Source organism: Mus caroli, chromosome 18, assembly GCF_900094665.2.
Source record: "Mus caroli chromosome 18, CAROLI_EIJ_v1.1, whole genome shotgun sequence".
In the NCBI taxonomy this organism is placed as follows: domain Eukaryota; kingdom Metazoa; phylum Chordata; class Mammalia; order Rodentia; family Muridae; genus Mus; species Mus caroli.
The window spans coordinates 54,783,641-54,796,493 of record NC_034587.1 but is presented as its reverse complement, the minus strand read 5'-3'; the positions used below and the strand labels follow the sequence as shown (position 1 = coordinate 54,796,493).

At 44.0% G+C, this 12,853-nt stretch overlaps 1 protein-coding gene across 2 annotated transcripts in view; it reads left to right on the top strand.

Annotated features, from left to right (window-relative positions):
- Positions 1 to 12,853, top strand: part of Fbn2 (fibrillin 2) — a 203,252-nt gene that overhangs the window by 187,210 nt on the left and 3,189 nt on the right. For both annotated transcript variants that reach the window (XM_021150431.1, XM_021150433.1), the window contains exons 59-64: positions 1,698 to 1,820; positions 3,548 to 3,664; positions 4,240 to 4,368; positions 5,867 to 5,986; positions 10,779 to 11,010; positions 12,260 to 12,437. In XM_021150431.1, the coding sequence (XP_021006090.1) occupies positions 1,698 to 1,820; positions 3,548 to 3,664; positions 4,240 to 4,368; positions 5,867 to 5,986; positions 10,779 to 11,010; positions 12,260 to 12,437 (899 nt within the window). The remainder of the gene's footprint in view (positions 1 to 1,697; positions 1,821 to 3,547; positions 3,665 to 4,239; positions 4,369 to 5,866; positions 5,987 to 10,778; positions 11,011 to 12,259; positions 12,438 to 12,853) is intronic.

Here is a 12,853-nt window from a genome sequence, read left to right as displayed (position 1 = left end):
AGCACAGTCAGGGGAGCACTGACCTATGCTTCCTACAGACTGAGCACAGTCAGGGGAGCACTGACCTATGCTTCCTACAGACCTAGCACCTTCAGGGGAGCACTGACCTATGCTTCCTACAGACTGAGCACCGTCAGGGGAGCACGGGCCTTTTCAGCTTTCACTATACTAGCCGGAAGTCTCAGTAATGATCCTCTTAACGACAGAGCTCTTGTTTGGTTTGTTTGTTTGCTTGCTTGCTTGATTGCTTAACTGTGTGGGACACAAGGGTCCAGGTCATCTCAGATTCTGTGCAGTGGGGGAAACATAAAAGTCAAAAAATGAGCTTTCAATATTTTCATTTTAATTTAAAATTTTACAAACACACATCTATTTGGTAAAGAAAAGGAAGTGGGCTTTTCCTGTGGATCCGGTGTGTTTGTGTGTGAAGAAGAATTCATTTTTAATAATTTCTCATGAAGTGCAGCATCTAAGCATCATCTAAAAGCTCTGCTTGCAAAGAAATCTCACCAAAGCATCCTCTGGCTGTTTACATGTATTTCTCTTCTTTAAATCGTAATCGTTGATCTGTGCCATTTTCTGACGAACAGAAGGCTGTGGGAGAGCCTTCTTGTACCCTTTCAAACAGCTCTTATTTCTCTCTATTTCCCCAGCTTTATGAGACACCCTCTTAAATTACCAACTTTACAAAGGTTAAGCAAAACGGACCAACTCCACAAAAGCATTTTAGTCACACAGTAGAAACAGCAGACAGGGGAGTAGCCAGGAGTGGGCTCCAAATCAGGAGTTTCTGCGTGCAGCAGGCCTCCATCCATCCCGGGAGCTCTGTGGAGGAAATGGAGATTGTCTGCCATCAGTCACAGTCCTGGCAGTAAAGAGTTGGCATAGCCCAGAGAGGACAGACCAAGTAGAGCTTAGCATCAAGATTGTGTCAGTCGGTGGTTCTCAACCTTCCTGATGCTGTGGCCCTTTAATAGATCCCCTCGTGTTGTGCTAAAACCCTCCGTGTCCTTCCCCCACCATAAAATTATTTCTCTCTATTTCCCCATAAAATTATTTTCGTTGCTACTCCATAACTGTCATTTTTTTAGAGGAGCAGCATTTCAGTTTGTAAGACAGTCTGAAATGTTATTTCCCAATGGTGGCGACCATCATAAGGTTGAGACCCACTGCTGTAAGTGGACAGCAGGGTGTAGAGATGCCACAAAGCAAGGGTTCACCAGAGCTTATGTACCTCCACCCTGGGGCCAAACAAAAGGAACAGAGGGGAAAGTGGTGAGACCCTGAGAGAATAGAGTGTTGAGAGAGCATCAGTGAGAAGCTGCCGTGGGGAGCCACTGGCTCAGCATAAACCCACGCCAGAGAGACTGGAGGAAATGGGAGTGTTCCTAAGGTCTAGTCTAGCCTGACTAAGTTGAAGAGTTTCTTAAGTTTGTTTTTTTTGTTGATTTTTTTTTTTTTGAGCCCAGACAGTCGTCTAGACATTACAAGATCTAGCCAAGATCTGTGCATTGATCCTCAAAATACACCAGTCTGCTACTTTAGAGAAAACTGTTGTAAGCGTCATTTCTTGCTGGATGGATTCACTGTATGTTGTAGAGGGAAATCAAGAAGGACGGAGTGAGAATGTGAGGAGGATGGAGAGGCTGGTCCTTTCTCATAACCAGGACTCTCATGTTGCTCTCTCCTCTACTTAGACCTCGATGAATGTTCGCAGTCTCCAAAGCCGTGTAACTTCATCTGCAAGAACACCGAGGGCAGTTACCAGTGCTCCTGCCCACGGGGGTACGTCCTGCAGGAGGACGGAAAGACGTGCAAAGGTGAGGGGAGTCCCAGCAGCCACCGCCCATCGTTCTCTCTCTCTTCAGCAATGTTTGCATATTAGCCTTGTTAAAATGCTGCTCCAGGAAACTTTACCAGGGCTCCTATTCTAGAAGGAAGGGGGACTTAAAAATCTAAATTAAAATATGTTGCTCCTTAGAAATGAAAAGAAATAAAGTCTGCATAAATGCACATACACACACACACACAGGACTATTTTATTTTTTTTAGCCAAGGACCTCAAATTTACTTCAAAGGAAAGTGGTTGGAACTGCTTGTCATCACATTAAACAAAATAAGCCAGCCTCTGGAATGCAAGCATCCTGTTTTCTGACATATACACAATCTAGACTTTCTTTAAGGAGTACAAAAATGTCATAATGAAACCCACTAGTTCATATGCTATCCTAAATGTTTAAAAAAAATTAAATAAAATTTAAAAAGAAGTCTGCCATGAAAGTGCAGAACTCTTTTGGGAAGGTGGTCAGAGGAGAGAGGGTGAAACAAGAAGAGACATTGGGATGGTAAATTTGAGCAAGTCACACATTTATAAAAAAATACCATAACCCCCCCACACACATTCATTTGGTAACTTTTAAAAATGGATGCAAGAGTTGGTAAGAACTGTCAGGACCTGGAGTTCTGGTGGCTGCCAACCTCAGGCCCCACCTCAGGCCTACACACATCCGCGTTTACTGCAGACAGGTGAGGAGTCGGAGTGTATGCATGAATTTGTGCACACACACTTATTAAAAACAATTAGCATGCCAGGTCTGATCACTAACATGGCTTCAGTGCTGTGCTGTGTTTGATTTTATAGGAACCCAAAGGACTGAACAGACAATTTAACTGTATTCTCTGTGAAGCAACACTTTCTTTCCAAGATATATTTAAAAATCATAACAATAATTACACAAAAAAGTAGCAAGTGCTGGGATTCCCTTGAACCTGTTCAAGGAAATGGTTCGGCAGAACTGACTTTTCCTGCCCAGTGTCTGTAAAATGCGTGGAACTCGTACCTTCCACTGTACACAGGACTTACTTTGAATGTATTTTCCCAAATTAAGTTTTACTCAAATCAAAATCAGATTTTGAAGAGTCCAGATATTCATTCTAAGTTTATAGTTGTTCTGGTCTTGCTTGTGGGGGGCAGGGGGAGTGGGTGTTTGCTGTTTTTAAGACAGATTTCTCTGTGTAGCCTTGTCTGTCCTGGAACCCACTCTGTAAACCAGGTTGGCCTTAAACTCACAGAAATCCTCCTGCCTATGCCTCTGCCTCCCATGTGCCACTCCTGCCTGGCAGGAGCTGTGGTTCTGCTTCTTCTCTTATAAGTAATGGTGTTACCATTTGGATCTGGTAACCCTCCCTCCATTTCCAAACTCTGCTGTGCTTTTATTTAATATTCCCTTTAATAAGAATAGGTAACTATCTATGTACCAAACCACATTAACTACAAGATGGGACAACTTTTCCATGTTACCTTTGCAAAGGGTGGACCTGCTGTGTTTTGGCCATCCAGTTTCTTGTTTTAAGACCATTTTGCCCTATAATCCTTTAGCCATGCTGTCCCAATTAGCAGCCTTCTATACTTAGGCTGCTAAATATGTACATTCAAACCCTCCCTCATACACATATGGGAATCTACAGACTGCAGCTGAAGTTTAAACCCAATCCCTCCCACCCCCGAAAAATGCATGACTTCTCCTGGGCTTCTCTGTCATTTCAGACCTCGACGAATGTCAAACCAAACAGCACAACTGCCAGTTCCTCTGTGTCAACACCCTGGGGGGATTCACCTGTAAATGTCCGCCCGGTTTCACCCAGCATCACACGGCTTGCATAGGTAAGGCAAATTGCAGTCAAGATCTTTGACAGACGGCTCAATCTGGCCTAAGGATACAGATGTTTGCTGACCAGAATAGCATCCACCGGGAAGAAGGCCTGGACATGCGTTTGCACACACAGTGACCACACTGTACGGTGTCTCGGCATCCCATCCTCAGTACAGTTGTTAGATCAGGGAAGAAGTCCTGCCATGCAGTTGTACAGCAGGCATATTTTAAACCATACTTCGGTGTCACAAGCCAAACACAGCTATGATGCTCAGATACAATACGATTAAAGGCTGGCCTGGAAATTTTTAATTGTATTACAGAAGGCACATTTCAAGAGATCCTTAGTCTGTATTATTTAAAATGGTGCCTCTAGTAACTCTAAAATACATTCTAGTTACAAGTCACTGAAAAACCCATGCTATGCTGCTCTTGCTAATGAATTCTGATCTGACTTAAAATGCTTGCCCCACCAAATGAAAACATGGGCTTGTGCCCCTCAGTTTATTTCATGGAGTGAGATTTAATTGACAGACCACATAACCAGGAAGCTTGACTCTTTCCCTCTGTCTCATGGCTTTGCTAGATAACAATGAATGTGGGTCTCAGCCTTCCCTCTGTGGCGCAAAGGGGATCTGTCAGAACACTCCTGGGAGCTTCAGCTGCGAATGCCAAAGAGGGTTCTCTCTGGATGCCTCTGGGCTGAACTGTGAAGGTGAGTCCACGTGCATAGGGAGCCTGGGTGTGGGGGCTTCAGAAATGGTTCCATAAAGCATGGGCCATTCAAGCCTGAGCTCAGATCCCAGTACCCAGGTAAATGCCAAGTAGGCATGGGACCTCTTCTGTAATCCCCATGCCCTGGAGGCGGGATTGGAATCTGTGGAGCAGGCAGGATAGCTACACTAGAGGAATCCGAATGGTCTGGGTTTAGCAAAAGACCCTGTCTCAATATACAAGGTATAGCACAATACAGGAACACACACACACACACACACACACCTCCCTGTGTATCCACATTTGCCCATGCACAAAAGAACATGCATATGCATACACACCACATACATATACACAGACAAAAATAATATTTAGACTCTGCACCCATGATGCCTCCCACACAATAGGTATTTTTCTCTTGGGAAATCCAAAGGAACAGCTGACTGGGAGAAAAATAAGAAAACTATCACATGGGGGTCTTCAGTGTTTACGTGGCACGTGCTGACGTCACATTCAGGAAGGCAACGTTAGCGTTGTATGTCTCAGATTCTGACACCAGCCACATCACCTTTATGCTTTTGCATTGTGTTCTAGTTTATATTATCCTGTTATCCTTTTTTTAAAGTTATTCCTAAAAATAGAATGGTTTCCATTCTAGATACAATCAAAATGTGAAATATGCTCTTTGTATGAGTTATAGGACTTTTTACATGCATTTTCAGCCATTTTTATTTAAAATTTTTAATTTTTTGTATCTGAAATCAATAGACATCGAAGTATTCTGAGCCTACAGCTGCTTGCCATGTGTGAATTCAGCTCGTGACCATCCACATAAGATACCATTTATTAATTATCCATGTAAATTTGTTACACACACATCAGACATGCCAATTTTATTTCACTCTTTTGGGGTAGATTTCAAAGCCTTAGTTGTCATTCCAAAAGTGTATGCATATATTAACAAAGAAATTATTCCATATGTCGTACCACATCTTGCCTAAAAATAACAACAACAAATTCAAATACTTTAAAGGGATTTGCATCTAATTAGTCTTGACTGACAATAAAAAATATTTGCGTGCAAAGCCATTATATTTTACAGATAACTCCGTAGTATTTGTATCTTCCCCGCAATGGGGATTATGCATGAATCGCTTTTGAATCAACTACAATCTTTAATATATAATTTACCACATAAATCATACCACATGGAGCTAGTCGATTCAAATGTACCACATTTGTGGCAACTATGGTTGATTTGCTGAAGCTAAGCTGTGACTCAGAGCCCTGGTGTGCTGTGGTTGGTGGGACAGCATAAGAATAAGGTGGTTTCTTATCTCAGCCATCCATTCCTTGCACCATCACTGACGCATAACCATGCTGAAGAAAAGCCCAGTCCCTCCATAAGCTGTGCGTTGTTTATTTGTTCCCTTTAAAGGTTGTGTTTGAAATGTGTTCACCAAGGGAATGTGCAGAGTGTACTGGGGTTGTTTTTGCAGATGTCGATGAGTGTGACGGGAATCACAGGTGCCAACATGGCTGCCAGAACATCCTGGGAGGTTATCGGTGCGGCTGCCCGCAGGGCTATGTCCAGCACTACCAGTGGAACCAGTGTGTTGGTGAGCATTCCTTGGTGGCCCAGCCCTTGGCTTTTCTCAACGTCGGTGTCTGGATAAGCTAAATAATAGATGTTATAGTTGCAGGACAGACTCCTAAAACCTAAAAGCCAGTTTAACCATGTAAGGTTATTGTGTGAGAGGGCTAGGGTTAGCTCAGTGGAAGAGCACTTGCCTAGCATGTGTAAGGTCCAGGGTTCTCTCCCACCTCTATGCACTGTTAAAAGGGTGAACAGGAAAAGTCTGCATAAAAGCATTGATGCACAACCGGGGTTTTATTGTGCTCATCTCTGTATTTGTGCATGTGACAAAATCTATCATAAACATGTTTTTGGAATATTTAAAGGCACATCAATTAGAGGTGTAGTCATTCTGACTTTTGATGTACTGTGAGGTTGGGGATGGTCTCAAAACCATGCTTTGCTGCTTTTCAATACTAATTTGTTAGATTTAGTTCACGGAAGTGTTCACCCATTACCCTGGTCTAACTCTAAAGGACCCTTTCCATCCTTTTGTGACAGGGCCTCCTGTAGTCCAGGCTTGTCTATAACTTGCTATGTAGCCCCAGGCTATCCTAGATCCTGCCACCTCTACTTCCCCAGGGCAAGGACTTCAGACATACATCACCGTGCCTGGCTAGGAATTCTAAGTCCCCGAGGATGAGACTTAATGAGTATTGCAAAGTTGCTTTAACATAGAAAAGTAACTAGTCAGAATAAATGCTGCTGACAACTCCAGACAAAAATGTTTATAAAAGAAAGCACAACAGGAATTCTGTTCTGTTCTCTGCACTGATAGAAATCACGGAAGAGCTCCCCATAAGAAACCCCTGATCAAAGAGACCATTATTCTTCCTGAGTAGCCTGACTGAGGCTACGCCCAATTTCATGGCTCTATTTGAACACACTCCATAGCTGCCCTGTCCAACACATTGTGAGAGTAGAAGCTTGCATTGCCCAACAGGAGAGCAGCAGATCCCCTTCCCGAACCCCACACCAGAGAGCAGCAGACTGCTTCCTTGTCTCTGAAGTGATTTAAGATACTACACACGTCATTCAAATGTGCCGTAATGATCCACCAAACGAATTGATTCTATGTGATCTTTTATGTTCCTCTCAAAAGAATTTTCTAATGGCAGCTTAATGAGCTGAGAAGAAAACCAAAGGTTTTGTAAGAGAAATGAGGTCCATGAAGTTCTTCTTATCGGCTCTGTGGCCTCCTGCCAGGCCAGGGGCTGATGCTTCGCCACAGCAGATCTGCACATCTGTGATGGGAGGAGAGGCAGACAGCCTGTGATTCAGAGCAAGACCTGATGACTACGTGTGGGGACGTGTCACTGATGAAACCCATTGTTTTGCACACTAAAAATGATGAACAAAAAATTTTTAAAACGTGCAGCTAGCAAAGAAAGATAAGGCTAAAGCTTTAAACGATTATCAAAGCATTGAGTTAAACAACCAATCAAACAATTGCGTAAATATAATTCACTTCTTTCTTTTTTCTTAATGGAAAAAAAAATGTTGTGAAATTCCTTAAGCCCTGATATATTCATATACTGAAGCCATGTGCTATCAAGCCCTTTAAACTATAGAAAGTAGTGGTTTTGACTATTAAAGATGATGTAGAATTTTATTTTGTTTATTTATTTTGTATTTATATGAGTACACTGCAGTTGTCTTCAGACACACACTAGAAGAGTGCATCAGATCCCATTACAGATGGTTGTGAACCATCATGTGGTTGCTGGGAATAGAACTCAGGACCTCTGGAAAAGCAGTCAGTGCTCTTAACCGCTGAGCCATCTCTCCAGCCCAATGTAGAACTTTATTAAATTATGGTGTTTGTAAATTCTCTAGGCCCATCATTTAAGTAAGGACTGCAGGCTTCATGGTTAGTTTTGCAGAACTTAAGGCAGAATGAGTCTCTAGTAGTCAGTTTACACAGAATTCTTTGCTTCAATGAGAACTCAAAAAGAAATTAGAACACATAGAAGTCACCGGTTCAAGTTTTTACACTTCTTAAAGTTTGGATCCGTAAACATGCACTGCAAAACCATCTGCATGAGCCTGTAGTAACTTTGGAGTTTCTGTTGCGGAATGGCCTGTGTGCCGCTTGAAAAGGTGCGGTACCATCCCAGTTTCCTTTCCACGAGTTCATGAGTTAAGTGCTTTATTTAGCCTAGACCTCCAGAGTCCAGACCCAGGCCTGCGAGTCTCCTAATCAGAGAAACACCTTGAACAGAGCAATGGTATTTTCAAGGATGAGGTGTGGTAGCATTTACCTGCCGTGGCAGCATCCATAGACTGAAAAAAAAAAAAAAAAACCCACTGCTCAATGAAAGGAACTGAAAGCAGATAAGCAGGTCTCCCCCAACTTGCTAGAGTTAGCTTTTCTTTCTTAAAGTGCTTATCTTTAGGCAGTCACTCCTTTGATGGACAGAGACAGAACTGCAAAGATTCTGGATCCCTTGATTAAATGGACACTGTTCTTGCTTTTAAGCCACATCCCATGACAATTGGAATTGTAGATGTGGCAGAAAAGGAGTGAACTTTACCCCAGCCGGGAAGCTAATGAATGCATCAAATTAAAATGATAAGAATTAGGACCAAGCTCAGATTACCTGCATCTGTTCATATAAATACCCTGCGACTGGAGGGAGGAGAGAGAGTGTGAGGGCTTTCATGTAGTCTTCTCCTCTGGTGAACAGTGGAAAGTTTCTGTCAGAACAGCAGACTCCCTCAAATAGACAAACTCCAAAGTTCACTCTGCTCTCCGTGGTACCACCCATCATTCAAGATGAGTAAGCAGTCTCTGAAAGTGATCATTTTGGAGAAAGCTTTTCCTATGAATTCCCACCTTGTAAGTTTTCAGCTCATTACCACAGGGACTTGAGAGAACATCCTAGAACACAGACTATCTGGATGCAAGTAGGGTTCTCTACTACCAGCAAGTATTGTGATCATTTGAAATTGAAAACGGGCAACAGATATGAACATCTGCATGTAAAGGAAATGTTTCAATATGCAATTTTTTTTTTTGCCATTTACTGCAGATAACTTTCAGTTCCTTCTGTATTATAAGCTTTCCCAATACAATCCCAACATAACTAAACAAGGCATTTCAACTCACAGTATATCTCAAACAAGCCTATACTTAACTAAATTCCTACAATGTTACCATGTTATATATTTATAGCATATAAATATGAGAACACTTAGTACTTCCAGAAACATAATCCTGTTTTAAAATGTTCTTGTAAATGGAATATTTAAATTCAATTTACTCAATTAATTGGCTTTCTTGGTAATTTTTCTGACTTACACAATGCCTGAATAAAGTCACGTTGGGAACATGCCATTAAGTTTGTAATCTAATTTAGATTTCCATGTTAGAAGAGAAATGCTACATATTAATGTGAGAACTAATTATGAAAGTGGATGAAGCTTTGGGGCAGAATTTCAGGTCTCTCAAATATAGAAATAAAACAGTGGGTACATTCAGATCTCACATAGCCAACCTACTGAGAATGTATGCATCTTCTGTGCATAAAATAAATGCCAGGAGATTTCGCATATTAAGCAAATGACCATATTTTATATTCAGTGGCTAAGAGTTCTTCATTTACTTGTCTCATTTAATTCTCCAACTATGCACATTACATTAAAATATGCCTAATACCTGTGCTTTCGGTAGCTTCTATCCTGTGCTTTGCAAAGTTCCGTTTCCTGTCTAGTGTCCTCTGCTGGGTCCCAACTCCATCGAGGAACTCTCCCTGAGCGGCCGCGGGTCCCCACGCCCACACCCAGGAATCACTGTGTTCCCCGGGTATGCACACTCACAGATGGGCCTGCTCGCATCCAGGCAGACACATATCCACAGACACTCTACACTCCACATGCAGTCCCAGGAGTGGAAAGAGTTCCACGGAACAGATGTGATTCGTGCCCAGCATGAAGTGTGGGTTATAAATAAAGTTCAGAGGAGTCAAACCCAGGGCTAGCTCATCAACCAAACAGTTAGAAGCAACCTCATAATTCCCAAAGTCAGAAGCACCTTGGGGCCTTGAACCTGTGATAACAGCAACTGAAAGCAGACCTGTAATTATGCTCCCGCCAGGCTTCTGAGGACAGAGCTAAGCACTTAGCAGTAAGAGCTCTGTGTCAGTGCTGGCGGGGAGGGCACTGTCAGTACCAGGCAGGCTCTGGAGCAGTTAAAACCACTCTTAGTTCAATAGAGTCAGTCAGGGTCCTTTTCGTAGAAGGCTCTGAATTTCTCAGGGACTCCCTCCCCTATATACATGAAGAGCTGGGGGAAGTGCTAAGGGCCAATGGGCACAAATGCTGATAGAGAGATGGGCTCTTTTAAAAATCCACATAGTTCATGTACAGTAAAATTCACCCTTTTACAGTGTCAGTTGAAAGTGTTTCGGTGTGTTCTTCTAGGAGTATGTAAGTATCAACCCCAGTAGTCTACAATGCCCCTGCCCCCCTGCAATAGAACCTCCATAACAGATAGCTACTAAGCCACTATCCCCTCTTCCTCCCTCCCCCTTCCCCTGGAAACTGCCAATCTGTTCTCTCTCTCTCTCTCTCTCTCTCTCTCTCTCTCATTTGCCTAAATTACAGACTTTTGAAATAAGCCTTTGTTAAGAGAGCCAGACAGTGGTGGCACACACCTTTAATCCCAGCACTTGGAAGGCAGAGGCAGGCAGATTTCTGAGTTCCAGGCCCCCTTCATCCCCTCTGTCCCTGCCCCTCCCCTTGGTAAGATCTTCTTTCTTTTCTTTTTTGAACAGATGAGAATGAATGTTCCAACCCAGGTGCCTGTGGCTCTGCCTCCTGCTACAACACCCTGGGGAGTTACAAGTGCGCCTGCCCCTCTGGGTTCTCCTTCGACCAGTTCTCCAGCGCCTGCCATGATGTGAATGAGTGTTCCTCCTCCAAGAACCCATGCAGCTACGGCTGCTCCAACACAGAAGGCGGCTACCTCTGCGGCTGCCCACCAGGGTACTTCAGAGTGGGACAGGGGTAAGACATTGTCCCCAACAGCAGCGACGATGGGTGACTCTTCCTCTCTCCTGAGCCATCAGGGTCAGGCAGCCTTGCTTCCCACCCCTGCAAGGGTGAAACTGGAACCCCTGTGTGTGAACTCCAAGAGGGGAATAGCACTGGGACATAGGCACCATGCAGGGTAGGAGCACTTCCTTTGTGGAGAGCCTGAGACGTTTGCTTCCATGGAAGCTTCAGTCCTTGGTCCTCGTAATAGCTGAGGTTGGTTCATCCTGACTCAAGGCCAGATGCAGCGCTTAGGCAGCTCCTGTGTTAACTGTGAGCGACAGATGTGTGAGTGACGTCCTCCACTGCATCACTCTACTATTTCCACAGATGCTGACCCAGCCACCCCTGAGGAAGGACTTTGTCTCTCTGTTCATCTGGTCTTATGTTGCCCAGAAAGGGATCAGTCCTTCCCCCACAAGGATGCTACCCCTTGGGTAACTGAACTTAGACAGATCTTACCACTTGTGTGTGGTGGGCCCCACCCCGCTCAAGACTGCTCTCCTCAGGGACACAGAAGTTTACAAGTAAATAGGGGTGATCTTCTTCGAAAGGATTAGCAAGTCTGGCAGGCCCTAAGGGGCATGAACCAGTCTGTCCAGCACTGATATACAGTCACACATAACAGAAAAGATTGGGCTTAGCAAGGCTCGCTTTAGAGCCAGTGCATTGCTGCCTTCGGCTGACTAAAACAGGAATGCAGAAATACCAAGTTCTAGAGCAGAGATCTTTGCCTGTGCGGTAAGAGCTGGCTTCAGGCTCCTCTGGGCTTCCATAGCTGCTTTTACCTCCTTAAGTAGACTGCTTTCAAGTGCTTCAATCTAAATAGGACTGAGAGCTGGGGAAGCCCAGGACTCGTCCTCAGAAGAATCTTGCTGTTTCAAAACAAGAGGAAATCTTTCCCTCTGTGTGTGGCAAAGAACAGAACCACAAAGATCAGGTTTTGTGATTAATGCAGTTCCTCGTGTTGTGCCGAGCCCAACCATAAAATAATTTCCGTTGCTATCTCATGACTGTAATCGTGCTCCTCTGGGGGAATTATAACATAAATATATGTATTGTCCCATGGTCTCAGGCGGGCCCGAGGGGTTGCGACCCACAGGATGAGAAGGGCTGCTAGCTGGTTTATAGCGTCTTCCTATGCTTCCATGTTTCCTAAAGACTTTTAGACTGCCCGGGCTAATGGTAATGTCTAAGAATTTTTTTTGCATCTCGTAAACAGCCACTGTGTCTCGGGAATGGGCTTCAACAAAGGACAGTACCTGTCTGTGGATACGGAGGCAGAGGATGACGAAAACGCTCTGTCCCCAGAAGCGTGCTACGAGTGCAAAATCAATGGCTACGCCAAGAAAGATGGCCGACGGAAGAGGAGCGCGCAGGAGCCTGAGCCTGCCTCAGCCGTGAGTAGACACAGAGCAGAAGCCCTGCTTTGCCAAAGAAAAGGGAGGAAAGAAAAAAAGGTTACACACACACATACACACACACACACGTGTTCCTTGGCCCTGCTCACTGATCGTCTGTGCCTCCCTAGGACATGTGCACCTAACCTCTCCCTCAGCTCCTTCACCTATAAAATGAGGATTAAAACTCTCAACCTCTGAATGTTGCTGAACAGGAGCATGTGAAGTGCTTGCCTCGATGCCTGAAGTGCACACCAGTGATTAATAACCCACATACAGGCATCATATAGGCATATAGGCTGTTGGTGATTTCCCGAGGCCAGGGACACTATGAGGCCACCACTTACCTCTCTTTTTAGTTACTATTACTGAGAATTGCCCCTATCAATACACACACACACACACACACACACACA